Genomic DNA, 27,564 nt, shown 5'->3' on the forward strand with positions numbered 1-27,564 from the left:
TGACAGTGTGAGATGGAGTGATGAAGAAAAATAGAAAGATATGGAGAAAGAGAGACGGTTAGTTCCGATGTTTACATTCCAAACTCACCACAGGAAACTGTTAAAAAAAAATTAAACACCCTGGAGAGATAGAGAAGAGAGGAGGAGGGAGCGATGTACAACAACAACACATTTTTTAAAATATAATTTCACTCATACCTTCATTCTTACAGAGTACAGACTGCTCAGCTCCAGGACCAAAGACAATGCCCTATGAGCTGAGATGATGTGATATAGAACTAGCTAATTACTGATGGCATGTGTGAGACTGGGGTGACGAATCCTCGTGTCCCTGCCACGATATTGTCCAACAGGATCATATCATGCCTGCCAGACCGCAGCCACAGAGGCCGCTAAAGATAGGGTTGTGTCTGGCAACTTATTCCCTCTAATAGTGCACTACTTCCTCATGGGTCCTGGTCAAAAGTAGTGCACTATATGACATTTGGGATGCACCCTATGCAGACTAGAGCCCCATTAGGGAAGGTGCTATATGAAAGCATAGCTCATCATTATATTAATCAATCTACCACCCACCCAGGCTGCCCTCCCTGTCTCTGTCTGTCTGTCCAGCAGCACGCCACCCTGCAGCCCAAACCAACCCCACAGCAGCCAACAGACGTCCAGGCCCACAGACTCACGTTGATGAGACTAATCAAAGGGACAAGCCAGGGGCGGGAGAGAGAGGAGGGTGTACGGAGGGTCGGATGGGGTGGAGGGTTATGTCAAACTGGCTGTCAGCCCACTCTGGGCTCTGCTGGCTCCAGCTCTTCTCCTCTCCTCCTCTTGTCTTAAACCATGGTGTCAGTGAGCTAAAAGAGAGGACACCTTCTCACCAGGGGTCAACTGTTGCTATGAACACAATTAGCCTGGCTGTCCTCCGACCTACAGGTCACATGCTGTTACAGACACAATCCCAGCCTCAGGAGAGAGAGAAAGGAGGGATGGGGGAGAGGTCTGTTAGTGCCAGTTGGACCAATCATTGAGTCACTGTCATGGGTTAAGAGAGGTTAAAGCCTCTGACGTTTATAGGCAGAAGCTGCGTAATACACGTCTACGCCTCAGAGGGGAGAGATGGAGGGTGGGAACGGTCTAGTCGCGTCATATCAGAAGATAAATCAGCCCATGTTTTCAGTTTGCCCAATGTGCCTCCCCAATAGACCACAGAGTGATAATTGAAGTGGCCAGAGATTTAGCACTCTTATTTGTTCTCCTGCAATGAGTGAGGTAAACTGACGACATGTCACAGCATTGCTCAGGTTAAAAAGGTAAGTAAAAGAAAACACGTGTTTTGAATAGCTGGATACCCGACCAAAAATCATAATGCTATTCAAATAGTGAAATCATTTCCAATCCCCATCCCTATACTACATCAGTTAAAACTGGAGAGGGGTTCATGAAAAGTCTTCTCTCTGGGGACGTAGCTGCATAAAAAAAAGAATATAAAATAGCACCAGATGAATGTGTTTTATAGGCAAGGGCTGCTTCTAGCCCAAAACTTTCTGAGCTGGACAGGAAGAGGGGATATGAGACAGATTGATCTACAGCGGGGATCCAATCCAGCCCACGCGGGGATCCAATCCAGCCCACGGGGGGGATCCAATCCAGCCCACGCGGGGATCCAATCCAGCCCACGGGGGGGATCCAATCCAGCCCACGCGGGGATCCAATCCAGCCCACGCGGGGATCCAATCCAGCCCACGCGGGGATCCAATCCAGCCCACACGGGGATCCAATCCAGCCCACGGGGAGGATCCAATCCAGCCCACACGGGGATCCAATCCAGCCCACGGGGGGGATCCAATCCAGCCCACGCGGGGATCCAATCCAGCCCACGCGGGGATCCAATCCAGCCCACGCGGGGATCCAATCCAGCCCACGCGGGGATCCAATCCAACCCACGCGGGGATCCAATCCAACCCACAGATGGGGAAACAAACTAAATATACTTTAAAATGACTAAAACCAACAGTGTTGAAATGAAAATGGGCCTATATTCATATTTTCTCATTTAACATTTACATTTAAGTCATTTAGCAGACGCTCTTATCCAGAGCGACTTACAAATTGGTGCATTCACCTTATGACATCCAGTGGAACAGTAGTGCATCCAAATATTTTAAGGGGAGGGGGGGTGAGAGGGATTACTTTATCCTATCCTAGGTATTCCTTAAAGAGGTGGGGTTTCAGGTGTCTCCGGAAGGTGGTGATGTTCTCCACTGTCCTGCTCACTAAAAATCACTAGACAATCAGGGAGTATTACAAATTCCAAATAATAAATACAATGGATAGAGGACAAATTTGGGCAATTTTCTTTGGCAAGGCAATATAACCAATATTCATTGCGCCCTCCAGACCTTGTTGAAGTCCGAACACTAAATTAGTTAAATTAGACTTGACACCCCTGATCTAGAGAGTGTAGTGTCACAGGGGCTCTCTCTGCTCTCTCCCCTGAGATTGAGGCTCAGATCTGGGCATGGGGAGCAGACAGGAGGTGGGCGGCTGGGGCCTCGTGACAGGAAGGATCAGAGACTATGATAGATGACACGACGTCATGTCGGTCTACTTGACACATCTACAGGGAGCTGTTTCATAAAGATGAGCGCTGAGCGCTGGGGAGGGTAAGTACAGATAAGTGTGTGTGTGTGGTGTGTGTACGTGAGGGGGAGTGTAGTGGCTGTGAGAAGGTTGCAGAACCTTCACTCTTCTATATAATTAAATCAACACACATCATTTAAGTGTACCTATCCATGCATACACACCGGCTTCTAAAGAGGTACCTACGTATATATCAGCCACTGAGCACTATAATCCACACACACATCCTCTCAACCGGTGGACAGCACACCATTAGAGTATATGTTTGAATTTTGTTGCCCTGAGGTTATGGAGCATGTTATTATATGTGATCTCTCAATGCCGTTCCTGAAGCGATAAACAAAGTTGAAGGAATGGTATAGATAAGAGTAGACTAGAGTAGAACAGAAGCTAGGTTTGGGTTTAGACCCATTCAGTCCCCCTAGCTCACCTGCGCACTTGGTCCTGCTGACCAGGGGAGGTCCAGGCGCCCCTGTGCCTCCCTCCCCTGGTCGGGTCAGTAAAACACTGATACGGTACTCTGTGTCCGGCTCCAGATGCCACACCTTACAATAGAACAGAGTAGGAAAGTGTTTATTCAACGTTAATGTTTTTTTTGACTGTAACGGCAAAGTAATTCAGGGTTCTTTAATAACTGTTTTTAAGAGCCTGTAAAGAATGCTGAAAGGCAAATGAACCTATATGCGTACACACACGAGCAGACAGACACAAACCTTATACGTGAGCGAGCCCACACCGTGTGTCTCCGACCATGGTGATTGGCTGGCCCGGTACTCGATCTCACGACGGATAACAGGGCCATCCCCCACGATGGAGTTGGTGTTGAGTTGAATGATCAGGTAGGTGGGGCCAGCCCGGAGCAGCTGGGGGGGAGCGATGGGGGTGGGGGGCACTGCCAGGGTGAAGGAAGGGGGAGAGGCCAGAGTACAGTGTTATACAGAGGACTTTTGAATGACTAAGTGAGTGCATGCAGGGGCATAGTGGAGGTTAAAACAAAAGGCCTTTTACACAATATTGACATATACAGTCCTTGACGAAGTGAACACTTTTTTTAATTTATCCATTATTTTACCAGGTAAGTTGACTGAGAACACGTTCTCATTTGCAGCAACAACCTGGAGAATAGTTACAGGGGAGAGGAGGGGGATGAATGAGCCAATTGTAAACGGCGGATTATTAGGTGACCGTGATGGTTTGATGGACAGATTGGGAATTTAGCCAGGACACCGGGGTTAACACCCCTATTCTTACGATAAGTGCCATGGGATCTTTAATGACCTCAGAGAGTCAGGACACCCGTTTAACGTCCCATCCGAAAGATGGCACCCTACACAGGGCAGTGCCCAATCACTGCCCTGGGGCATTGGGATATTGTTTTAGATCAGAGGAAAGAGTGCCTCCTACTGGCCCTCCAACACCACTTCCAGCAGCATCTGGTCTCCCATCCAGGAACTGACCAGGACCAACGCTGCTTAGCTTCAGAAGCAAGCCTGCAGTGGTTTGCAGGGTGGTATGCTGCTGGTTAACAAAATAACTGAGACAGTGGTTTAGTAGACCTGTCTACCGTCTATCAACTCCTCCTTTCTATCCTCAACAATATAAAAACAAATCTATGTGATCCGGCTAATTATAAAAACATCATCAGTCGTTGTCAAATGAACAGAGATATCCAGCGTTCCATAGTTGTATGCCAAAAAAATACATTTCCACAAAGCATTTCCACAGAAGAAGCAACAACTCTCTTCTCTCGCAAAGAAAAAACAAGGCATGTTTCATGCTTTTCTTGTTTAGAATTTCCCTAGATTTTTTTCTGCTTGTTAAGATTGTGATTTCTGAGAGGCACTTGAAGGGAAGGGAATGTTCAATTTTCACCATAATGAACGTGAATTATCTGCGTGAGTGATTGCGTGTGCAATTCTGCATGTCCTTTCAACGTTAGACAAAGAGACACACACATTACAGCAACATGTCCTTTGTAAAACACTGTTTACACAGAGTACACAACATACAGTGGGGCAAAAAAGTATTTAGTCAGCCACCAATTGTGCAAGTTCTCCCACTTAAAAAGATGAGAGAACTGTAATTTTCATCATAGGTACACTTCAACTATGACAGACAAAATGAGAAAAACAAATCCAGAAAATGACATTGTAGGATTTTTTATGAATTTATTTGCAAATTATGGTGGAAAATAAGTATTTGGTCACCTACAAACAAGCAAGATGTCTGGCTCTCACAGACCTGTAACTTCTTCTTTAAGAGGCTCCTCTGTCCTCCACTCGTTACCTGTATTAATGGCACCTGTTTGAACTTGTTATCAGTATAAAAGACACCTGTCCACAACCTAAAACAGTCACACTCCAAACTCCACTATGGCCAAGACCAAAGAGCTGTCAAAGGACACCAGAAACAACATTGTAGACCTGCACCAGGCTGGGAAGACTGAATCTACAATAGGTAAGCAGCTTGGTTTGAAGAAATCAACTGTGGGAGCAATTATTAGGAAATGGAAGACATACAAGACCACTGATAATCTCCCTCGATCTGGGGCTCCACGCAAGATCTCACCCTGTGGGGTCAAAATGATCACAAGAACGGTGAGCAAAAATCCCAGAACCACACGGGGGGACCTAGTGAATGACCTGCAGAGAGTTGGGACCAAAGTAACAAAGCCTACCATCAGTAACACACTACGCCGCCAGGGACTCAAATCCTGCAGTGCCAGACGTGTCCCCCTGCTTAAGCCAGTACATGTCCAGGCCCGTCTGAAGTTTGCTAGAGAGCATTTGGATGATCCAGAAGAAGATTGGGAGAATGTCATATGGTCAGATGAAACCAAAATATAACTTTTTGGTAAAAACTCAACTCGTCGTGTTTGGAGGACAAAGAATGCTGAGTTGCATCCAAAGAACACCATACCTACTGTGAAGCATGGGGGTGGAAACATCATGCTTTGGGGCTGTTTTTCTGCAAAGGGACCAGGACGACTGATCCGTGTAAAGGAAAGAATGAATGGGGCCATGTATCGTGAGGTTTTGAGTGAACCTCCTTCCATCAGCAAGGGCATTGAAGATGAACTGTGGCTGGGTCTTTCAGCATGACAATGATCCCAAACACACCGCCTGGGCAACGAAGGAGTGGCATCGTAAGAAGCATTTCAAGGTCCTGGAGTGGCCTAGCCAGTCTCCAGATCTCAACCCCATAGAAAATCTTTGGAGGGAGTTGAAAGTCCGTGTTGCCCGACAACAGCCCCAAAACATCACTGCTCTAGAGGAGATCTGCATGGAGGAATGGGCCAATATACCAGCAACAGTGTGTGAAAACCTTGTGAAGACTTACAGAAAACGTTTGACCTCTGTCATTGCCAACAAAGGGTATATAACAAAGTATTGAGATAAACTTTTGTTATTGACCAAATACTTATTTTCCACCATCATTTGCAAATTCATTCATTAAAAATCCTACAATGTGATTTTCTGGATTTGTTTTACTCATTTTGTCTGTCATAGTTGAAGTGTAACTATGATGAAAATTACAGGCCTCTTTCGTCTTTTTAAGTGGGAGAACTTGCACAATTGGTGGCTGACTAAATACTTTTTTGCCCCACTGTATGTACATAGGTGAAAGAATGTTTCCACGTGTTTCCACAATAGAACGTAGAACAGAGAAGATTTTGCTTGTTCAGAACACATTTCCTATGTGTTTTAACGTGTGTTTATGTGTGTGTGTGTGTCCGTGTGATTGACTAAGTGAGCCAGTGCTTGTGTGCATGTCGAACATAAGGAGAAGCTGTTGGAAGTTGTTGGGTGGGGACGGAGGTAGGACATATGGAGGAGGGCATTAAGATATCCCAGAATGGTAGCTAGGTGTCATGGTCGGTTAGTGGTGTCTTAGGGGAGGTGGTGTGTGGTGCAGTGTGCTACAGGACAAACGTGCCTTGTGTGTGTGTGTGTGTATGTGTGTGTGTGTGTGTGTGTGTGTAAACAAAGACACATTATACGACGTAACATCGTCAATTGCTAGACATGTTTCCACTGTGTACCGGACACATATTTACGATGCTATGCTGTACACACTGCATAAACATGACTATACGGACTGGCCGTACTATACCTCTGACAATGAGCTCGGCGAAGTTGGACACGGCAGCTCCGCGTGGGGACTCTGTGATGCAGCGATACAGGTCCTGCTCCCCTCTCTCAGCCTCCACTTGGAAGGTGGCCATCAGACGCTTGTGGCTCAGACGCTGGATAGAGGATGCCGCCACAACCACACCGTTACGACGCTGCAGACAGAGAGAGAGAGAGGGAGGAGAAGGGAGGGGAGGCAGGGAGGGAGAGAGTCACGCTAACTGACCCATACACAGGTGATCATCTTTACCTGTGTAGACACCACCTCTGTCACTGCCCATGAAAACACTCAAAACACACAGTCACATAGAGAGAGAGAGTCAGGTTACCCTAACTTATCCTCTGCAGCTGAGGTAACTCTGGGTCTTCCTTTCCTGTGGCAGTCTTCATGAGAGCCAGTTTCATATATCCTATGTGTGTGTGCATTTTAACATGTGTGTTTATGTGTGTGTGTGTGTGTGTGTCCCGTGTGATTGACTAAGTGTGCCAGTGCTTGTGTGCGTGTCTCATCATGAGGAAAACTGTTAGAAGTGATTGGGTGGGGAAGGAGGTAGAGTGTGTGTGTGTGTGTGTGTGTGTGTGTGTGTGTGTGTGTGTGTGTGTGTGTGTGTGTGTGTGTGTGTGTGTGTGTGTGTGTGTGGACTGACCTTCATGTCTTAAAGTAATGTCAGATCTTAAAGTAATGATTGACTGTTGTTTCTCTATGCTTATTTGAGCTGTTCTTGCCATAATATGGACTTGGTCATTTACCAAATAGGGCTATCTTCTGTATACCACACCTACCTTGTCAAAACAAAACAAAACTGATTGGCTCAAACACATTAAGAAGGAAAGATATTTCACAAATTAACTTTTAACAAGGCACACCTGTTAAATGCATTCCAGGTGACTACCTCATGAAGCTGGTTGAGAGAACGCAAATATTGTTTAAAACTGTCATCAAGGTAAAAGGTGGCTATTTGAAGAATCTCAAATATGAAATATATTTTGATTTGTTTAACACTTTTTTGGTTACTACATGATTCCATATGTCTTATTTTATAGTTTTGATGTCTTCACAATTATTCTACGACGTAAAAAACTAGTACAAATAAAGTAAATCCCTGGAATGAGTAGGTGTGTCCTAACTTTGAACTGTTACTGTATGTGTGGCCATGAGATATAGCTCTCCATAATGGGATTGTGAGTGGGAAGGAAGGAGAGAGACAGGGAGACGATGAGGGACAGATGAGGGTACCATGGGAGGTGGAGATAATAAATACATGATATATGTCATAGCTAACATCTTGGCATGGGGAGGTTGCATGCCGGGCTCCTGACAGAGCTGTCACACACATCCATACACGCACACACGCAGACAACCCGTACTAATATGCTCGAGGCAGAAGAGTGCTCGGATTAACGAGGGGAACAGGAAATGACAACGTGTTGCCTGTCACACACACACACACACACTCAAAGCGTGAAGTTTTTCCAGGTGCAGGAGGCTATATGCTGCTCCGCTCTCAGAATAATGTTTCCAGGATGTTATATCAACTAGCCCATTTCTCTTCATGCTTTTCACCAGTAAGTGCCTGGGGAGAGCGGACATTTGCTCAAAAGTATGAAACTGCTTATGCGAGTAATATAGCATAAATGTATAGATTATTGCCTCAGTGACAATGTTAGTGGTTGTGAAAAGTATAATAGGGTTTTAGGGAGGGGGGGGGGGGTTCTTCAGCTATCAGCCACAGCCCCATCACATCTCAATGTACATTCATTCAGTCAAAACAAACAGACAATCCTACAGATTGTCATACAAATGAAAACATCAGTATTAAACCTGTTTGTCTTCCATCTCTCCCCCTCTCTTCCCCTAAGCCCCATATCACACCATAATGAGTTTGTGGTAAATCATTCATTAATTCAGGATTTCCAACTGAACACAAACAAATGTTGACGTTGTCTAAAGATCTAAACAGAATCAGAAACAGAACAAGCAAAACTCTCTGATAGAAAGACAAAAGAAGGCAATATAGAGGAATTGAATAATAATTCTTACGCAAACAATTTGTTTGGACTATTTAAACACACACATGAGTGAGGAGAAAACACTCAGTACGTCTACAGAGATTCCCCTCACAGCAGAGGAGATCAAACAGAAAGTAGCAATTACTGTTAATGAGAATAAGAGAGAAACACGCGCATGCGCACACACACACACACACACACACACACACACACACACACACGCACGCACGCACGCACGCACGCACGCACACACACACACACACACACAATTACAGAGTTGAGGGGAGAAAAACAGAGAAACGTGGAGTTAAGATTGGAACAGTACACAGCTAATACATTAACAGAAGACAATAACGGGTTGAGGAAACATATTGTTCCTCCCTGCTGTTACCAATCTGTTCTAACCTTCATGAGTAGAGAGTCAGAGCAAACGTTGGAATCTGGTTTCAACTGGGAGACTATAGCTCAGTTCACCGTATGTGTATTGTGTAAAACGTGTTCAATCAAATATAGGTGTTAATACTGTCATGTATCCTTGTAGAAGAGATGCACTTCAACCAGGGCGGCACTTCAACCAGGGCGGCCCATCCATTAGGGCGTTAGGGGCTTGTATTGGATTGTATGGATTGTATTGCCAGCTACTACATTGCTTGCTATTGGGGAAGACAGCAGCATTGAAATTGCAGGATTTCATCACATGATTTTCACAGAACAAAGTAAATGGACCACCCTGGGGTGCTGAATTGCACAGGTCTTCTGGGTCTTCTCCATCAGGTACTAAACAGATAGCGCGAAAGAGCAAATTGCGATGAACTTGTAAATAAATATTCATGACCCATCAACGGTCGTAGGACATAGCGGTACACCAGATAAAACCTTCTCATGGATCTGGTGCTCTGGCTACCGGCAATCTGCTTGTTGCCTTTTCCCTGTGCTTGTGTCACCAACGCACGTATGAGCGCTGCTCGTTCTAAAAAAATAACTTTTTGTAATTTAAACAGTGGCAACATGTGCAGCAGTGGTGATTGTTTTTACATGCAAAAGTGAAATATGTGTATCTGACACCACCCCAAACAGTGTGTGTGTGTGTGGGCCTGGTTGTGCATGTGAGACTGTATGTGTTTGTTGAACTCTTGAAAGAGGACAGGCTTTGGATACAAAATACTTCAATACAGAAGACAGAAACAGAGGAGGAGAGGAGACGGAGAGAGAGGAGGAGAGGAGACGGAAAGAGAGGATGAGAGGAGACGGAAAGAGGAGAGGAGACGGAAAGAGAGGAGGAGAGGAGACGGAAAGAGAGGAGGAGAGGAGACGGAAAGAGAGGAGGAGAGGAGACGGAAAGAGATGAGGAGAGGAGACGGAAAGAGAGGAGGAGAGGAGACGGAAAGAGAGGAGGAGAGGAGACGGAAAGAGAGGAGGGGAGGAGACGGAAAGAGAGGAGGAGAGGAGACGGAAAGAGATGAGGAGAGGAGACGGAAAGAGAGGAGGAGAGGAGACGGAAAGAGAGGAGGAGAGGAGACGGAAAGAGAGGAGGAGAGAAGACGGAAAGAGAGGAGGAGAGAAGACGGAAAGAGAGGAGGAGAGGAGACGGAAAGAGAGGAGGAGAGGAGACGGAAAGAGAGGAGGAGAGGAGACGGAAAGAGAGGAGGAGAGGAGACGGAGAGAGAGGAGGAGAGGAGACGGAAAGAGAGGAGGAGAGGAGACGGAAAGAGAGGAGGAGAGGAGATGGAAAGAGAGGAGGAGAGAAGACGGAAAGAAAATGGAGGAATGCGTCGTCTTCCCTCCTGCCGTCCTTCTTTCCTCATCGATCTTTTCGAAGGCACTTAGCTTCAACGATGCAGAGAGAGAGAGTGGAGGCTTTCAGACCCAGGTTCCAGTTAACTGATATTAGCTCAAATTCATGCAGCAGAAATGTAAACCATTTTGAGAGATTATGTCATGAAGGAATATGAGTAACTACCAACTAGCAAACCAAAAGGCCACACAAACAGTAGTCTGTATGCAGGGACCCGGCCCTCTGTGTTTGATGATGTCATACTGCTGGGTCTATCTTTAATTCACTGAAGTATATATCAGACCTCATAGAAAGAACAACACACTTCTATGCATTTATACATCTAGAATCCTCAATGGTGAAACTGCCAAGTCTGTTTGCAATATTCCAACAACAAAGTAACAGTAAACAACATTGTGCGCTTGATAGAGCATCAGCATATGGAACGCATTTTTTTTACCACACTAAGCAACACTCCCCTCTCTGCTTCGTCAACAAAACTATAACAACAGCCATGGGTCGGAGAGTGGCTGTTTTCCCTGATGAGGATTCCATATTTAAGCCCGAAGGAAAGCATCAGTCAGTCTATACTCTCTTCTAAGTCACTGTCTGTACTCTCTTCTCCATCAGTCTGTATGTACTCTCTTCTCCATCAGTCTGTAATCTCTCCTCCATCAGTCTGTCTGTACTCTCTCCTCCATCAGTCTGTACTCTCTCCTCCATCAGTCTGTCTGTACTCTCTCCTCCATCAGTCTGTCTGTACTCTCTCCTCCATCAGTCTGTCTGTACTCTCTCCTCCATCAGTCTGTCTGTACTCTCTTCTCCATCAGTCTGTAATCTCTCCTCCATCAGTCTGTCTGTACTCTCTTCTCCATCAGTCTGTACTCTCTCCTCCATCAGTCTGTACTCTCTCCTCCATCAGTCTGTCTGTACTCTCTCCTCCATCAGTCTGTCTATACTCTCTCCTCCATCAGTCTGTCTGTACTCTCTTCCCCATCAGTGTGTACTCTCTCCTCCATCAGTCTGTACTCTCTTCCCCATCAGTCTGTACTCTCTCTTCCATCAGTCTGTACTCTCTTCTCCATCAGTCTGTACTCTCTCCTCCATCAGTCTGTACTCTCTCTTCCATCAGTCTGTACTCTCTCCTCCATCTGTCTGTACCCTCTCCTCCATCAGTCTGTACTCTCTCCTCTATCAGTCTGTACTCTCTCCTCCATCAGTCTGTACTCTCTCCTCCATCAGTCTGTACTCTCTCTTCCATCAGTCTGTACTCTCTCCTCCATCTGTCTGTACCCTCTCCTCCATCAGTCTGTACTCTCTCCTCTATCAGTCTGTACTCTCTCCTCCATCAGTCTGTACTCTCTCCTCCGTCAGTCTGTCTGTACTCTCTTCTCCATCAGGCTGTACTCTCTTCTACATCAGTATGTCTGTACTCTCTCCTCCATCAGTCTGTACTCTCTTCTACATCAGTATGTCTGTACTCTCTCCTCCATCAGTCTGTACTCTCTTCAACATCATTATGTCTGTACTCTCTCCGTCATCAGTCTGTTATCTCTCCTCCATCTGTCTGTACCCTCTCCTCCATCAGTCTGTACTCTCTCCTCTATCAGTCTGTACTCTCTCCTCCATCAGTCTGTACTCTCTCCTCCATCAGTCTGTCTGTACTCTCTCCTCCATCAGTCTGTCTGTACTCTCTTCTCCATCAGTCTGTACTCTCTTCTACATCAATATGTCTGTACTCTCTCCGTCATCAGTCTGTACGCTCTCCTCAATCAGTCTGTCTGTTATCTCTCCTTCATCAGTCTGTACTCTCTCCTCCATCAGTCTATACTCTCTTCTCCATCAGTCTGTCTGTACTCTCTCCTCCATCAGTCTGTCTGTACTCTCTCCTCCATCAGTCTGTACTGTCTCCTCCATCAGTCTGTCTGTAGTCTCTCCTCCATCAGTCTGTCTGTACTCTCTCCTCCATCAGTATGTACTCTCATCTCCATCAGTCTGTACTCTCTCCTCCATCAGTCTGTCTGTACTCTCTCCTCCATCTGTCTGAACTCTCTTCTCCATCAGTCTGTTCTCTCATCTCCATCAGTCTGTCTGTACTCTCTCATCCATCAGTCTGTGCTCTCTCCTCCATCAGTCTGTCTGTACTCTCTCCTCCATCAGTCTGTCTGTACCCTCTCCTCCATCAGTCTGCACTCTCTTCTCCATCAGTCTGCACTCTCTTCTCCATCAGTCTGTACTCTCTTTTCCATAAGTCTGTACTCTCTTCTCCATCAGTCTGTACTCTCTTCCTTATCAGTCTGTACTCTCTCCTCCATCAGTCTATACTCTCTTCTCCATCAGTCTGTACTCTCTCCTCCATCAGTCTGTACTGTCTCCTCCATCAGTCTGTCTGTACTCTCTTCTCGATCAGTATGTACTCTCATCTCCATCAGTCTGTACTCTCTCCTCCATCAGTCTGTCTGTACTCTCTTCTCCATCAGTCTGTCTGTACTCTCTCCTCCATCTGTCTGAACTCTCTCCTCCATCAGTCTGTACTCTCTCCTCCATCAGTCTGTCTGTACTCTCTCCTCCATCAGTCTGTCTGTACTCTCTCCTCCATCTGTCTGAACTCTCTCCTCCATCAGTCTGTACTCTCTCCTCCATCAGTCTGTCTGTACTCTCTCCTCCATCAGTCGGTACTCTCTCCTACATCAGTCTGTACTCTCTCCTCCATACATCTGTACTCTCTCCTCAATACGTCTGTACTCTCTCCTCCATCAGTCTGTCTGTACTCTCTTCTCCATCAGTCTGTACTCTCTTCTACATCAGTATGTCTGTACTCTCTCCTCCATCAGTCTGTACTCTCTCCTCAATGAGTCTGTCTGTTATCTCTCCTTCATCAGTCTGTACTCTCTCCTCCATCAGTCTATACTCTCTTCTCCATCAGTCTGTACATACTATCTTCTCCATCAGTCTGTCTGTACCCTCTCCTCCATCAGTCTGTACCCTCTCCTCCATCAGTCTGTACTCTCTTCTCCATCAGTCTGTACTCTCTTCTCCATCAGTCTGTACTCTCTTCCTTATCAGTCTGTACTCTCTCCTCCATCAGACGATACTCTCTTCTCCATCAGTCTGTACTCTCTCCTCCATCAGTCTGTACTGTCTCCTCCATCAGTCTGTCTCTAGTCTCTCCTCCATCAGTCTGTCTGTACTCTCTCCTCCATCAGTGTGTACTCTCATCTCCATCAGTCTGTACTCTCTCCTCCATCAGTCTGTCTGTACTCTCTCCTCCATCTGTCTGTACTCTCTCCTCCATCAGTATGTACTCTCATCTCCATCAGTCTGTACTCTCTCCTCCATCAGTCTGTCTGTACTCTCTCATCCATCAGTCTGTCTGTACTCTCTCATCCATCAGTCTGTCTGTACCCTCTCCTCCATCAGTCTGCACTCTCTTCTCCATCAGTCTGTACTCTCTTCTCCATCAGTCTGTACTCTCTTCCTTATCAGTCTGTACTCTCTCCTCCATCAGTCTATACTCTCTTCTCCATCAGTCTCTACTCTCTCCTCCATCAGTCTGTACTGTCTCCTCCATCTGTCTGTAGTCTCTCCTCCATCAGTCTGTCTGTACTCTCTTCTCGATCAGTATGTACTCTCATCTCCATCAGTCTGTACTCTCTCCTCCATCAGTCTGTCTGTACTCTCTCCTCTATCTGTCTGAACTCTCTCCTCCATCAGTCTGTACTCTCTCCTCCATCAGTCTGTCTGTACTCTCTCCTCCATCAGTCGGTACTCTCTCCTACATCAGTCTGTACTCTCTCCTCCATACGTCTGTACTCTCTCCTCCATACGTCTGTACTCTCTCCTCCACCAGTCCGTACTCTCTCCTCCATCAGTCTGCACTCTCTTCTCCATCAGTCTGTACTCTCTTCTCCATAAGTCTGTACTCTCTTCTCCATCAGTCTGTACTCTCTTCCTTATCAGTCTGTACTCTCTCCTCCATCAGTCTATACTCTCTTCTCCATCAGTCTGTACTCTCTCCTCCATCAGTCTGTACTGTCTCCTCCATCAGTCTGTCTGTAGTCTCTCCTCCATCAGTCTGTCTGTACTCTCTTCTCGATCAGTATGTACTCTCATCTCCATCAGTCTGTACTCTCTCCTCCACCAGTCTGTCTGTACTCTCTCCTCCATCAGTCTGTACGTACTATCTTCTCCATCAGTTTGTCTGTACTCTCTCCTCCATCAGTCTGTCTGTACTCTCTCCTCCATCAGTCTGTCTGTACTCTCTCCTCCATCTGTCTGAACTCTCTCCTCCATCAGTCTGTACTCTCTCCTCCATCAGTCTGTCTGTACTCTCTCCTCCATCAGTCGGTACTCTCTCCTACATCAGTCTGTACTCTCTCCTCCATACATCTGTACTCTCTCCTCCATACGTCTGTACTCTCTCCTCCATCAGTCTGTCTGTACTCTCTTCTCCATCAGTCTGTACTCTCTTCTACATCAGTATGTCTGTACTCTCTCCTCCATCAGTCTGTATTCTCTTCTCCATCAGTATGTCTGTACTCTCTCCGTCATCAGTCTGTACTCTCTCCTCAATCAGTCTGTCTGTTATCTCTCCTTCATCAGTCTGTACTCTCTCCTCCATCAGTCTATACTCTCTTCTCCATCAGTCTGTACATACTATCTTCTCCATCAGTCTGTCTGTACTCTCTCCTCCATCAGTCTGTCTGTACTCTCTCCTCCATCAGTCTGTCTGTACCCTCTCCTCCATCAGTCTGTACTCTCTTCTCCATCAGTCTGTACTCTCTTCTCCATCAGTCTGTACTCTCTTCCTTATCAGTCTGTACTCTCTCCTCCATCAGACGATACTCTCTTCTCCATCAGTCTGTACTCTCTCCTCCATCAGTCTGTACTGTCTCCTCCATCAGTCTGTCTGTAATCTCTCCTCCATCAGTCTGTCTGTACTCTCTCCTCCATCAGTATGTACTCTCATCTCCATCAGTCTGTACTCTCTCCTCCATCAGTCTGTCTGTACTCTCTCCTCCATCTGTCTGTACTCTCTCCTCCATCAGTATGTACTCTCATCTCCATCAGTCTGTACTCTCTCCTCCATCAGTCTGTCTGTACTCTCTCATCCATCAGTCTGTCTGTACTCTCTCATCCATCAGTCTGTCTGTACCCTCTCCTCCATCAGTCTGCACTCTCTTCTCCATCAGTCTGTACTCTCTTCTCCATCAGTCTATACTCTCTTCTCCATCAGTCTGTACTCTCTTCCTTATCAGTCTGTACTCTCTCCTCCATCAGTCTATACTCTCTTCTCCATCAGTCTCTACGCTCTCCTCCATCAGTCTGTACTGTCTCCTCCATCTGTCTGTCTGTAGTCTCTCCTCCATCAGTCTGTCTGTACTCTCTTCTCGATCAGTACGTACTCTCATCTCCATCAGTCTGTACTCTCTCCTCCATCAGTCTGTCTGTACTCTCTCCTCCATCTGTCTGAACTCTCTCCTCCATCAGTCTGTACTCTCTCCTCCATCAGTCTGTCTGTACTCTCTCCTCCATCAGTCGGTACTCTCTCCTACATACATCTGTACTCTCTCCTCCATACGTCTGTACTCTCTCCTCCATACGTCTGTACTCTCTCCTCCACCAGTCTGTACTCTCTCCTCCATCAGTCTGCACTCTCTTCTCCATCAGTCTGTACTCTCTTCTCCATAAGTCTGTACTCTCTTCTCCATCAGTCTGTACTCTCTTCCTTATCAGTCTGTACTCTCTCCTCCATCAGTCTATACTCTCTTCTCCATCAGTCTGTACTCTCTCCTCCATCAGTCTGTACTGTCTCCTCCATCAGTCTGTCTGTAGTCTCTCCTCCATCAGTCTGTCTGTACTCTCTTCTCGATCAGTATGTACTCTCATCTCCATCAGTCTGTACTCTCTCCTCCATCAGTCTCTCTGTACTCTCTCCTCCATCAGTCTGTCTGTACTCTCTCATCCATCAGTCTGTACTCTCTCCTCCATCAGTCTCTCTGTACTCTCTTCTCCATCAGTCTGTCTGTACTCTCTCCTCCATCAGTCTGTACGTACTATCTTCTCCATCAGTCTGTCTGTACTCTCTCCTCCATCAGTCTGTCTGTACTCTCTCCTCCATCAGTCTGTCTGTACTCTCTCCTCCATCTGTCTGAACTCTCTGCTCCATCAGTCTGTACTCTCTCCTCCATCAGTCTGTCTGTACTCTCTCCTCCATCAGTCGGTACTCTCTCCTACATCAGTCTGTACTCTCTCCTCTATACATCTGTACTCTCTCCTCCATACGTCTGTACTCTATCCTCCATCAGTCTATACTCTCTTCTCCATCAGTCTGTACATACTATCTTCTCCATCAGTCTGTCTGTACTGTCTCCTCCATCAGTCTGTATGTAGTCTCTCCTCCATCAGTCTGTCTGTACTCTCTCCTCCATCAGTATGTACTCTCATCTCCATCAGTCTGTACTCTCTCCTCCATCAGTCTGTCTGTACTCTCTCCTCCATCTGTCTGTACTCTCTCCTCCATCAGTATGTACTCTCATCTCAATCAGTCTGTACTCTCTCCTCCATCAGTCTGTCTGTACTCTCTCATCCATCAGTCTTTCTGTACTCTCTCATCCATCAGTCTGTCTGTACCCTCTCCTCCATCAGTCTGCACTCTCTTCTCCATCAGTCTGTACTCTCTTCTCCATCAGTCTGTACTCTCTTCCTTATCAGTCTGTACTCTCTCCTCCATCAGTCTATACTCTCTTCTCCATCAGTCTCTACCCTCTCCTCCATCAGTCTGTACTGTCTCCTCCATCTGTCTGTCTGTAGTCTCTCCTCCATCAGTCTGTCTGTACTCTCTTCTCGATCAGTATGTACTCTCATCTCCATCAGTCTGTACTCTCTCCTCCATCAGTCTGTCTGTACTCTCTCATCCATCAGTCTGTCTGTACCCTCTCCTCCATCAGTCTGCACTCTCTTCTCCATCAGTCTGTACTCTCTTCTCCATCAGTCTATACTCTCTTCTCCATCAGTCTGTACTCTCTTCCTTATCGGTCTGTACTCTCTCCTCCATCAGTCTATACTCTCTTCTCCATCAGTCTCTACTCTCTCCTCCATCAGTCTGTACTGTCTCCTCCATCTGTCTGTCTGTAGTCTCTCCTCCATCAGTCTGTCTGTACTCTCTTCTCGATCAGTATGTACTCTCATCTCCATCAGTCTGTACTCTCTCCTCCATCAGTCTGTCTGTACTCTCTCCTCCATCTGTCTGAACTCTCTCCTCCATCAGTCTGTACTCTCTCCTCCATCAGTCTGTCTGTACTCTCTCCTCCATCAGTCGGTACTCTCTCCTACATCAGTCTGTACTCTCTCCTCCATACATCTGTACTCTCTCCTCCATACGTCTGTACTCTCTCCTCCATACGTCTGTACTCTCTCTTCCACCAGTCTGTACTCTCTCCTCCATCAGTCTGCACTCTCTTCTCCATCAGTCTGTACTCTCTTCTCCATAAGTCTGTACTCTCTTCTCCATCAGTCTGTACTCTCTTCCTTATCAGTCTGTACTCTCTCCTCCATCAGTCTATACTCTCTTCTCCATCAGTCTGTACTCTCTCCTCCATCAGTCTGTACTGTCTTCTCCATCAGTCTGTCTGTAGTCTCTCCTCCATCAGTCTGTCTGTACTCTCTTCTCGATCAGTATGTACTCTCATCTCCATCAGTCTGTACTCTCTCCTCCATCAGTCTCTCTGTACTCTCTCCTCCATCAGTCTGTCTATACTCTCTCATCCATCAGTCTGTACTCTCTCCTCCATCAGTCTCTCTGTACTCTCTTCTCCATCAGTCTGTCTGTACTCTCTCCTCCATCAGTCTGTACGTACTATCTTCTCCATCAGTCTGTCTGTACTCTCTCCTCCATCAGTCTGTCTGTACTCTCTCCTCCATCAGTCTGTCTGTACTCTCTCCTCCATCTGTCTGAACTCTCTCCTCCATCAGTCTGTACTCTCTCCTCCATCAGTCTGTCTGTACTCTCTCCTCCATCAGTCGGTACTCTCTCCTACATCAGTCTGTACTCTCTCCTCCATACATCTGTACTCTCTCCTCCATACGTCTGTACTCTCTCCTCCATCAGTCTATACTCTCTTCTCCATCAGTCTGTACATACTATCTTCTCCATCAGTCTGTCTGTACTGTCTCCTCCATCAGTCTGTCTGTAGTCTCTCCTCCATCAGTCTGTCTGTACTCTCTCCTCCATCAGTATGTACTCTCATCTCCATCAGTCTGTACTCTCTCCTCCATCAGTCTGTCTGTACTCTCTCCTCCATCTGTCTGTACTCTCTCCTCCATCAGTATGTACTCTCATCTCCATCAGTCTGTACTCTCTCCTCCATCAGTCTGTCTGTACTCTCTCATCCATCAGTCTGTCTGTACTCTCTCATCCATCAGTCTGTCTGTACCCTCTCCTCCATCAGTCTGCACTCTCTTCTCCATCAGTCTGTACTCTCTTCTCCATCAGTCTGTACTCTCTTCCTTATCAGTCTGTACTCTCTCCTCCATCAGTCTATACTCTCTTCTCCATCAGTCTCTACTCTCTCCTCCATCAGTCTGTACTGTCTCCTCCATCTGTCTGTCTGTAGTCTCTCCTCCATCAGTCTGTCTGTACTCTCTTCTCGATCAGTATGTACTCTCATCTCCATCAGTCTGTACTCTCTCCTCCATCAGTCTGTCTGTACTCTCTCCTCCATCTGTCTGTACTCTCTCCTCCATCAGGCGGTACTCTCTCCTACATCAGTCTGTACTCTCTCCTCCATAAATCTGTACTCTCTCCTCCATACGTCTGTACTCTCTCCTCCATACGTCTGTACTCTCTCCTCCACCAGTCTGTACTCTCTCCTTCATCAGTCTGCACTCTCTTCTCCATCAGTCTGTACTCTCTTCTCCATAAGTCTGTACTCTCTTCTCCATCAGTCTGTACTCTCGTCCTTATCAGTCTGTACTCTCTCCTCCATCAGTCTATACTCTCTTCTCCATCAGTCTGTACTGTCTCCTCCATCAGTCTGTTTGTAGTCTCTCCTCCATCAGTCTGTCTGTACTCTCTTCTCGATCAGTATGTACTCTCATCTCCATCAGTCTGTACTCTCTCCTCCATCAGTCTCTCTGTACTCTCTCCTCCATCAGTCTGTCTGTACTCTCTCATCCATCAGTCTGTACTCTCTCCTCCATCAGTCTCTCTGTACTCTCTTCTCCATCAGTCTGTACTCTCTCCTCCATCAGTCTGTCGGTACCCTCTCCTCCATCAGTCTGTCTGTACCCTCTCCTCCACCAGTCTGTACTCTCTTCACCATCAGTCTGTACTCTCTTCTCCATCAGTCTGTACTCTCTTCTCCATCAGTCTATACTCTTTTCTTCATCAGTCTGTACTCTCTCCTCCATCAGTCTATACTCTCTTCTCCATATGTCTGTACTCTCTCCTCCATCAGTCTGTACTCTCTCCTCCATCAGTCTGTACTGTCTCCTCCATCAGTCTGTCTGTAGTCTCGTCTCCATCAGTATGTACTCTCTTCTCCACCAGCCTGTACTCTCTTCTCCATCAGTCTGTCTGTACTCTCTCCTCCATCTGTCTGAACTCTCTTCTCCATCAGTCTGTACTCTCTCCTCCATCAGTCTGTCTGTACTCTCTCCTCCATCTGTCTGTACTCTCTTCTCCATCAGTCTGTCTGTACTCTCTCATCCATCAGTCTGTCTGTACTCTCTCCTCCATCAGTTTGCCTGTACTCTCTCCTCCATCAGTCTGTCTGTACTCTCTCCTCCATCAGTCTGTCTGTACTCTCTTCTCCATCAGTAATGTCTCCGTTTATGTGTGTCTTGTAGGTGGCAATGCCTGCAAGCACACACACACACACACACACACACACACACACACACACACACACACACACACACACACACACACACCTCCATCCTTACCTCCAGTAGGAAGGGTTCTGTCTCTGTAGTTTTGCCCGTGGCGACACACTGGAAGGTGGCATTCTGCCCTGCATTGACCTCCACATCCCCCAGCCGAGAGAAGTGGGGAACCTTGTCTGTAGAGAGAGAGAGAGAGATCCTCTGTGATACTGACGCACTGACAGTTCCTTATTATCATATGACTACACACACACACACACACTCCTCCATCCTTACCTCCAGTAGGAAGGGTTCTCTGTCTTGTCTCACACACACAGAGGACAAGAACATCAGTGCAGCAAAGCTCTCCCAGTCATGCCTGTGGGCAGTGACTTCACAAAGACACAGGCTGCTCAACCAAACTTAGTTTCTCCTCTCAAAGTTCTATAGTATGTGAGAAGGCTTTCTCTCCCAGTCACAGACATTAGAATGCCTGCAGTGCAACTGTAAGCATTACTCTTATATACTGTAAGTACACTTACAGTACCCTTATGAGAACAGCTATACATTATTCCTTTCAGTCACTTCAACGTCTTTATCAACACATCAATCAACACATCACTTCAGCGTTATTCTGTGTTCTATCCCTTCTTAACAGTTCAATTGCATTCTTAGGCCTCAATTCTCCCCTAGTAAAGACTGTAAGAAAATGTACACTGAAAAATATCATACAGAATAAATTCTAAGAAAAATGTACAGACCGTGGTGAGACTCCTGTGGTTTCCATATCCTAGTTTTTCTCTTGCCTCACTGTTCCAAAGAGTTAGCTAGCTGTACCTTGTATTGTGTGCTTTGTGGAGCATAGCAATTGTCACGAACGTCGTCTTGGAAATGACCGGACCAAGGTGCAGCGTGGTGAGCGTACATTTTCTCTTTATTTAAAATGGCACCAACAAAACAAGAAACAACCAAATGAATGTGATGCTTACGAGGGTTATACAGGCCACAACAAAGACAACTACCCACAACTAAGGTGGCAAAACAGGCTGGCTAAGTATGATTCCCAATCAGAGACAACGACAGACAGCTGTCCCTGATTGAGAACCATACCCGGGAAAAACATTGAATCCGAAAACACAGAAATAAAGAAACTAGCATGCCCACCCTAGTCACACCCTGGCCTAGCCAAAATAGAGAATGAAAGCCTCTCTATGGTCAGGGCGTGACAGGTGCGGACTCCGGCCGCAAAACCTGACTATATAGGGGAGGGTCCGGGTGGGCATCTACTTCGGTTGCGGCTCCGGTGCGGGACGCAGACACCGCTCCACCTCTGGCTCCCCCCACTTTGGTGGTGCCTCTGGACTGGGGACCCTCGTTGCAGGACCCGGACTGGGGACCATCACTGCTGCAGGCCCCGGACTGGGGACCCTCGTTGCAGGCCCCAGACTGGAGACCCTCGCTGCAGGAACCGGACTGGGGATCATCGCTGGAGGCTCCGGACTGGGGACCGTCGCTTGAGGCTCCGCACTGGAGGCTGTCACTGCAGGCTCCGGACCATGGATCAATACTGGAGGCTTCGTGCCATGGATCCTCACTGCAGGCTCCGGGCCATGGATCATCACTGGAGGCTTCGTGCCATGGATACTCACTGCAGGCTCCGGGCCATGGATCATCACTGGAGGCTTCGTGCCATGGATCATCACTGCAGGCTCCGGGCCATGGATCATCACTGGAGGCTTTGTGCCATGGATCATCACTGGAGGCTTCGGGCCATGGATCATCACTGGAGGCTTCGTGCCATGGATCATCACTGGAGTGAGGAGACGTATGGGCAGCCTGGTGCGTGGAGCTGCCACTGGGCTTACCAGGCTCGGGAGACATACAGGTGGCCTGGTTCTGGGAGCAGGCACAGGACTCACCAGGCTGGGGAGACATACAGGAGGCCTGGTTCTGGGATCAGGCACAGGACTCACCAGGCTGTGAGAAATACTGGAGACTTGGTTCTTGGAGTAGGCACCGGATACACTGGGCCGTGGAGGCGCACTGGAGGTCTCGAGCATAGAGCCGGCACAACCCATCCTGGCTGGATGGTTATTTTCGCCCGGCAAATGCGGGGCGCTGGCACAGGTCGCACTGGGCTGTGCAGATGCACCGGAGACAGTGCGCAGTTCCGGCGCAGGATATCCTGGGCCGTAGAGACACACTGGCGGCCAGATGCGCTGAGCCGGCACCATCTGTCCTGGCTGGATGCTTACTTTAGCCCGTCCGATGTGGGGAGCTGGAATGTAGCGCACCGGGCTGTGAACGCGCACTGGAGACACTGTGTGCTCCACCGCATAACACGGTGCTTGACCAGTACCACGCTCCCTACGGTAAGCATGAGGAGTTGGCTCAGGTCTCCAACCTGACTCAGCCAATCTCCTCGTGTGCCCCCCAAAACCTTTTTTTGGGGAGTGGCCTCCTGGTTTTTCGTGCCAGCCGTGACCCTGTGTAATCCTGGGCCCTTTTACTCGCTGCCTCCGCCTTCCTCGCTGCTTCCACCTGCTTGGTCCGTTTGTGGTGGGTAGTTCTGTCACGAACGTAGTCTTGGAAATGACTGGACCAAGGTGCAGCGTGGTGAGGGTACATTTTCTCTTTATTTAAAATGTCGCCAACAAAACAAGAAACAACCAAACGAACGTGAAGCTTACGAGGGCTGTACAGGCCACTAAACAAAGACAACTACCCACAATTAAGGTGGCAAAACAGGCTACCTAAGTATGATTCCCAATCAGAGACAACGATAGACAGCTGTCCCTGATTGAGAACCACACCCGGCCAAAACATAGAAACCGAAAACATAGAAATAAATAATCTAGAATGCCCACCCTAGTCACACGCTGGCCTAGCCAAAATAGAGAATAAAAGCCTCTCTATGGCCAGGGCGCGACAGAAATAGAAGAAGCCAGTTAGAACACACTAGTCCAGTAAAGTGCTTGTGCATAATTGCATCTACAGTATCTGAAATCACAGGGATTTGATGTGATGTTTTCTAACCTGTACGAGATCCCATTAAACTGCTTTGAATGGCTACAATGGTTTCTCTGGGTTCTGCCTCAGCTCTACAATGAGGAAAACACTCTAAAGGGGTGCTAATAGTCAGACTTCTATAAAAGCTGGTTAGTACATACCTGTAGTCTGCTTTGCTTAAGCATTAACCCCTCTCTGGCCCACAACTGAGTTTTATAGAATACTATTTAACTTATGACCCTTCTAGATAGGGGTAAAAACCTAAACAATAAATTAATACTCTGTACATTACCTGTATTTGACTTGCAATTTAATCTTTGACCTTTGTGCTAGAGACAAATGCTCTTCTTGGCAGTAAAGGTCTAACCTATCACAAGGATGTTCGTATGTTTTCCCTGTGATGTTCAGAGGCAGAGGGACAGTGATCTTGACTATAAAATGTCATAGACGTACTAATTTGATTGATAATCTGACTTCGGTACGTGTATCAAACACCTGGCTCGAAATGTTGAACAGTCGGGTTTAAACAGCATACAAAATAGGACATATATTTTAGAAAGTTAAAATCATGTATTTATGATGTACTTCCTGTACTGTGTCAAACTGACCCAGAACATCACCCGTCTATAGCCTTTAGGAATGTTTAAGGCACTTGGTTCATTGCCTACCTGAGATGTTAAATTCAACTTAGTGAAGAGCGTTTTAAATAGTTTTATACTATTCTGATTGGCTGATGCATTGAAATGACGATATCATTTAAATAAACCCATACAATCTGTACAAATGTTTCCAGTGATTTACCTTAATGGTAGCTCTATACTACAGGAACAATTGTATTATTTGGTGAGCTCTATACAGTAGCAACTCAAGAGGAAAAGGCTGGGAGACAGAAACATTGTAGCACAGAAATAGAAAGTGATACTTTTGCAAGCATGTGGTATTCTTTTACACCTGTAAGGCGAGCCCCTCGGTAGATGTGTGAGTACTTTACCCAGTTGAGTTTTGTGTGACTATGAACACAACACACTCTATACTGAGAATAGTGTGATGAGGCCTAGGTGGTGGCTCAGACTGTACAGAGACGGACTAGTGAACAGATGAAACCCTGTCATAATAAACACACACTCGGGAGTGTATCACAGTGCGTCTACTTATTTATCCAGCACCTGCTCAAAGCCACTGGGTGTGTGTCCAGTGTGTTCTGTCACTCAGAGGTAAGCAACCACAACCCTTTCCCCCTTCACTTTTACTAGCTTTAGCAGCTTTATTCCTGTTTTTCCATCAGGGGACATAGTGAACATGACTCAACGTTGATGTGCCAGAATTAGCTCATGTATACGGTTGGTTTACACCTGTTGTCCCTGGGCAGGTGGGGAACGACTTTCAAATAACACGACAACACCACAGTATTTGACGGTCCTTTCTTATCCTGCACGGAAACGTGCGAGGATGATAGGATGAGAGGAAAAGAGAGTGAGGAAAATAGGGAAACACGAAGAGAGGAACAGAAGAGGAGGGGAAGAGAGAGACATCTGTCCAGCTGTCCGCCGTACACCTGACACTCCTATCATGAGTCTCCATGGAAACGGACATCTGCCCACCTCTCTCATTTTTCATTTCCTCTCTCGTTCTTTTCTCTCTCTCTCCAATAAGTGCATCGAGGGACGAGCTGTTGCTAAATTGATTTCTGCACGTAGTTGGTAGTCTTTCAGCACACATGCACGCTAGCTAGTTCAGTCTCTTGGTATGCAGGCCACATTATGCAAGTCACATTTTTACATCCAAACAAACTGCAATTTGACAGAGATTTCATTGGAACGCAACATGTGTTTGGAATAATGATAGTGACACTGGGGAAAATAACAGAAATGTCAAGCATGTTGGAATGTGAATATAAGAGAGACTCGATTTGTATCTCCTGCAGGCCAAACAAGTTATTTCTGCTGCCTTAGGGGGCATCGTGCCAGCTTGGAGTGTGTGTGTGTTCTGTGTGTGTGTGTGTGTGTTAAAGAGGTTCCGTGGAAGGCCCTGACAGCCGCAGCATCTCCTAATGAGAGAGTTGATTATTTAATGGGGACGGTGGGGGCCAGGGAGATGACATCTGCATCAGCGCCAAGAGACGTACCCGTCAAACATACATTATTCACACACAGAGGGCCCTTGCGACCACTCTAACTCAGCAATGGGTCCCATATAACCGTGGAAATGAACGCATGCTGGCCGACATTCAGGTGACAGAGGCTACGTGTTAAAAGTTTAAGATGAGTTGAGCTTATCTCTGGTGTTTTGGAGAGGGTTTATGGAGAGAAAGAGAGAGAGAGATGAACTTGTGAATGATTTATAAAGGTCTGGCTGTTTTTAACAGGTGGTAAAAGCTATCTGAATTTCATGAGCTCATTAACGCCCTCTATTATCAGTCATTAACATTTCCTCCCGGTCCGCAGTTTCTGCTTTTCACTGAGGATTATCCCTTTACGGAGAGCCAAGGCATGGGCCATCTTGGCTCGAGACCAACCGCTAGAGTCCATTACGGATTTGGTTTGCTCAATGTTCCCTGACGTCTACAGGGGTCAGTGGTGGTCAATGGAAACTGTGACAGGCCTCAGCACCACTCCTATACACTCTGTCACACATTGTCAGCACAGCAGAATGAGCTGAGGGCTCTCTGTCTGTATGTCAGCATTACTTGTCATTTGGGACACAGCCTTTCACTGAGCCTGCTCTCCCGTAGAGGTAATGGGTCTGGGGACAGCAGGTGAGTGGCTCAGGAGGAGAACGGGCAGGTACCCTGGAGAGGCATGGGTAGGTAGGGAGGGGCTGCACTGAAGGAGGGACGTTTTACTGGGGAAATATCTCAAAGAAACACAATGGTGTATCAGACTGCTGTGGGTGAGACCAAGAGGGTCCGCTATAGAGGCAATCGGTCAGGTTTAGAGAAGCAAGGGGGTTTGGGGAGGGGGTGAGGGGTGTTTGCACCGAGAGCTAAGGGAGAGGGTGGGGGGATTGCACTAAGGGAGCGGGTTAGCCATAATGGGGAAATCTCTAAGAGCATCACCATGTGACATTATGGTCCAGTTAGAGACCTCAGACGACTGCTGTTCTCGTCATGCCTTGGTGGAGAGGAAGAGAAAACAACATGCGACGAGAGTCCGTTCACCCGGTCGCCTGCTGTTTTCTTGGGACAGTGTGTGTGTTTCCTGGAACAGTACATTAGCTCTGAGAGAGTGGGCTTGTCTTGATGACCGGGAGAGTGGCGAGCAGAGCGACGTGCTGAGCAGTCAGGAAGATAAAGGTCACCAGCTCACTGCCTGGTCGACCGGAACAAAAGGAGCGGCATAGTGCAGCCGTGGCCATGGGAAATCAGACACGTGTCCACATGCCAGAAGCCTCTCAGAACCTTTGAGAGCAGTGCCTTCGCCTCCGCTGATTATTTTACAAGCCTCTGTCCTTGTCTGTCCAACCACCCATCACAGTCCTGAGACTGTTTGTACACCCCTGAGCGCCCAGACACGCATTTTCCCATATCTTTGTCAAAGGTTACGGGCTCTGTGCTCTGTTCTGAAGTATATTGGTACATTTGTACTTTGGTGCCTTGGTGCATTAATACAGTGCATTGGTGGTATGCTGGGTTTGCTATGTTGGTGTGTTGGGGCAGTGCTTTCTGGGCTGATGTACATTCGGACACAGGTGCTGTACTGTGGTGGGTAGCTACTTACAGCAGGGGTAATTGAGCAGCAGGATGTCGTCAATGGCGATGTAGCCTCGCCTTTCTGCTGAGACCGATGCTTCAAACACCACCTGGGGAGAGACAAGCGGGAGAGATGAGAGGAGAATGGAAGAAAGGATTTCAAGTTAGAGAGAGAGAGGGGGAAGGACCGGAGGGGGAGAGGGGGAAGGACCGGGGGAGGACCGGAGGGGGGAGAGGGGGAAGGACCGGGGAGGGGACCGGAGGGGGAGAGGGGGAAGGACCGGGGGAGGACCGGGGAGAGGGGGAAAGGACCGGGGAGGGGACCGGAGGGGGAGAGGGGGAAGGACCGGGGGGGGGAGAGGGGGAAGGACCGGGTGGGTCCTAATCAAACAGCTTGAATCCACTGAGGCCTGTCTGTGGAGAATCTATCTACTCAAACATCCATAGTTTAG

At 47.3% G+C, this 27,564-nt stretch overlaps 1 protein-coding gene across 1 annotated transcript in view; it reads right to left on the reverse strand.

The window, feature by feature from the left end:
* LOC115128545 (receptor-type tyrosine-protein phosphatase U-like) overlaps nucleotides 1-27,564 on the reverse strand; it is a 285,266-nt gene that overhangs the window by 86,244 nt on the left and 171,458 nt on the right. Inside the window, exons 4-8 of the mRNA XM_065017796.1 lie at nucleotides 27,141-27,222; nucleotides 20,497-20,612; nucleotides 6,751-6,922; nucleotides 3,351-3,529; nucleotides 3,068-3,182 (exon numbers count right to left, since the gene is read on the reverse strand). Coding sequence (XP_064873868.1) covers nucleotides 3,068-3,182; nucleotides 3,351-3,529; nucleotides 6,751-6,922; nucleotides 20,497-20,612; nucleotides 27,141-27,222 — 664 coding nt within the window. The remainder of the gene's footprint in view (nucleotides 1-3,067; nucleotides 3,183-3,350; nucleotides 3,530-6,750; nucleotides 6,923-20,496; nucleotides 20,613-27,140; nucleotides 27,223-27,564) is intronic.

The sequence above is a fragment of the Oncorhynchus nerka genome, linkage group LG4, assembly GCF_034236695.1.
Source record: "Oncorhynchus nerka isolate Pitt River linkage group LG4, Oner_Uvic_2.0, whole genome shotgun sequence".
Taxonomy (NCBI): domain Eukaryota; kingdom Metazoa; phylum Chordata; class Actinopteri; order Salmoniformes; family Salmonidae; genus Oncorhynchus; species Oncorhynchus nerka.